Source organism: Micromesistius poutassou (genome assembly GCF_964030765.1).
Source record: "Micromesistius poutassou genome assembly, chromosome: 3".
Taxonomy (NCBI): domain Eukaryota; kingdom Metazoa; phylum Chordata; class Actinopteri; order Gadiformes; family Gadidae; genus Micromesistius; species Micromesistius poutassou.
In genome coordinates, this window is record NC_140273.1 from 22,902,946 (window position 1) to 22,905,445 (window position 2,500).

The 2,500-nt window shown below is 51.8% G+C and overlaps 1 protein-coding gene across 1 annotated transcript in view; it reads right to left on the reverse strand.

Moving 5' to 3' along the window:
* The window catches only part of LOC311341179 (uncharacterized protein), a gene marked incomplete at its 5' end in the record, with an annotated part of 46,063 nt that overhangs the window by 20,907 nt on the left and 22,656 nt on the right, over positions 1-2,500 (reverse strand). Inside the window, 3 exons of the mRNA XM_084466065.1 lie at positions 348-545; positions 1,805-1,903; positions 2,376-2,474. Coding sequence (XP_084322191.1) covers positions 348-545; positions 1,805-1,903; positions 2,376-2,474 — 396 coding nt within the window. The remainder of the gene's footprint in view (positions 1-347; positions 546-1,804; positions 1,904-2,375; positions 2,475-2,500) is intronic.

A 2,500-nucleotide genomic window follows, 5' to 3' on the forward strand; every position in this document is an offset into this window, starting at 1 on the left:
TTTGGTACCTTGGTGACCAGGGACTAGTGTTTGTAGTTCTGGTACCTTGGTGACCAGGGACTAGTGTTTGTAGGTTCTGGTACCTTGGTGACCAGGGACTAAGTGTTTGTAGTTCTGGTACCTTGGTGACCAGGGACTAGTGTTTGTAGGTTCTGGTACCTTGGGGACCAGGGACTAAGTGTTTGTAGTTCTGGTACCTTGGTGACCAGGGACTAGTGTTTGTAGTTCTGGTACCTTGGTGGCCAGGGACTAGTGTTTGTAGTTCTGGTACCTTGGTGGCCAGGGACTAGTGTTTGTAGGTTCTGGTACCTTGGTGGCCAGGGACTAGTGTTTGTAGGTTCTGGTACCTTGGTGGCCAGGGAGTGTGAGGCTCCAGCCTCCAGCAGCACGGCGGCCGTCTCCACCTGGCCCTCGCGGGCGGAGATGTGGAGCGGCGTGTAGCCGTTGGTGGTGGAGGCGTCGGGGTGGGCCATGTGCTGCAGGAGCAGCTGGACGATGTCTGTCTTCCCCAGGCGAGACGCGATGTGCAGCGGGGTCTGGTCCTCCTGTGGAGCCCAGGGCCGAGGTGGTGTTCACAGGGAGGAGGAGGGAGACCAAGCAGAGGACAGAGAGAGAGAGAAACAGAGGACAGAGCCAGATAATAAATGGCGGGTCAATTTGTGAATCAGAAGATAGTTTAGCGTCCCCCTGGGGGAGACGGCAGAAGGAGGTGGTGACGGTGTTCTGGTGTAGGCGTGGCAGGGCAGAGGTTGTCCTGCTGGCCTCACTGGTTACTAGGGATGGGGATCGAAACCCGGTTCTATCAAGGACCCGGTTCCACTTTTTTCAAAACCCGAAAATCAATAACGTTTGGGCTTATCGATACCACTATCGAGTCTCGTCGTTTTTTTTTCTCCCGTAGGTCCTGTAACGTAATTGTGTGTCCCTCGAGTCGAGTCGCGTCACTTAAATCTAATCAATCTAATAAAATAAAAAAATAGTAATCCAATCCAAATCCGTGTTGTAATCGGCAGCATACAAGCTAGTTAGCTTGAAAAGTAAATAAAGTTTCAGACGTGCTGTGTGATGATGTGTTCAGGTTGGCTCAGTAAAATGACTATTAGGTTATCATGATGCGTTCAAGTGTAACGTAAAGAAAAGGGAAATTGAGTTTTTGGCGAGAAACATGAGTAATACAGTTGTATAGTTCTCTAATCATTTTAGAATATATAATTAAACTACTGATGCCAATATTTATTAAAAATGACATTTAATTTAAAATACAATTATTTATTTCCTAAATATTTTCCTAATCACTAAAAACATGAAGGCTAGAAACGTTTTTGTTATGCTCACTTGTTAAGCAATAAAAGCAATACCGGCTCTGTTAAAAACATATTGTCGCGTCGTCTTTCCACCAAATAATAGAAAAGTATCGATAGTGGTATCGATAAAGACTCGGATCGCTAAGGAGTATCGATAAAGGTATCGATATCAATAAATACTAACGATCCCCATCCCTAGCTGAGCCCCCCGTCCCCCCCCCCGTCCCCCCCCCCGTCCCCATGTATCCTGTCCACTGTTCCCAGTGAGCTCGGGGGTAAACCACAGAACCCTGTTGGTGGCCACCAGCAGGCCAGCTGGGGAAGAAAAACCCTCTGGGTCCCATCTCAGGTTGACAATCACGTAGAATAAAACGTGGGTAAATAAAACGTATATAAAATTGTCATTCTACGTGACAGTCAGGCAGAGTTAAAGGTGGAAGGCGTTGCAGTCTGACTGGGTACATGGAGTGTCACCGTGTGGTTGAAGGCCGTCTACGTACGCGCGCCACGGCGTCCACCAGCGCTCCGTTCCTCAGCAGGCAGCGGACCACCTCCATCTGCCCCGCGCGGGCCGCCATGTGCAGGGCGCTCTCCCCGCGCTGGAACACACACACACACACACACACACACACACACACACACACACACACACACACACACACACACACACACACACACACACACACACACACACACACACACCACAACCACGCTGTCACTGAACTAGCTCTCATTCAACAATGGAACGGACAATGATCCAGGTCTGAACGTGGGCTGCAGAAGTGTCAGCCTGGCTCTAGGTCAGCCTGGCTCTAGGTCAGCCTGGCTCTGGTCAGCCTGGCTCTGGTCAGCCTGGCTCTAGGTCAGCCTGGCTCTGGTCAGCCTGGCTCTAGCCTGGCTCTAGGTCAGCCTGGCTCTAGGTCAGCCTGGCTCTGGTCAGCCTGGCTCTGGTCAGCCTGGCTCTAGCCTGGCTCTGGTCAGCCTGGCTCTGGTCAGCCTGGCTCTGGTCAGCCTGGCTCTGGTCAGCCTGGCTCTGGTCAGCCTGGCTCTAGGTCTTTCTGAAGGACTCACGATGTTGCGGACGTCGGGCGACGCCCCGTTCTGCAGCAGCAGCAGCACGATGTTGAGGTGACCCATGAAGGCCGCCACGTGGATAGGGGTCAGACCGGACTGCAGAGAGGAGGAAGAGGAGCCAA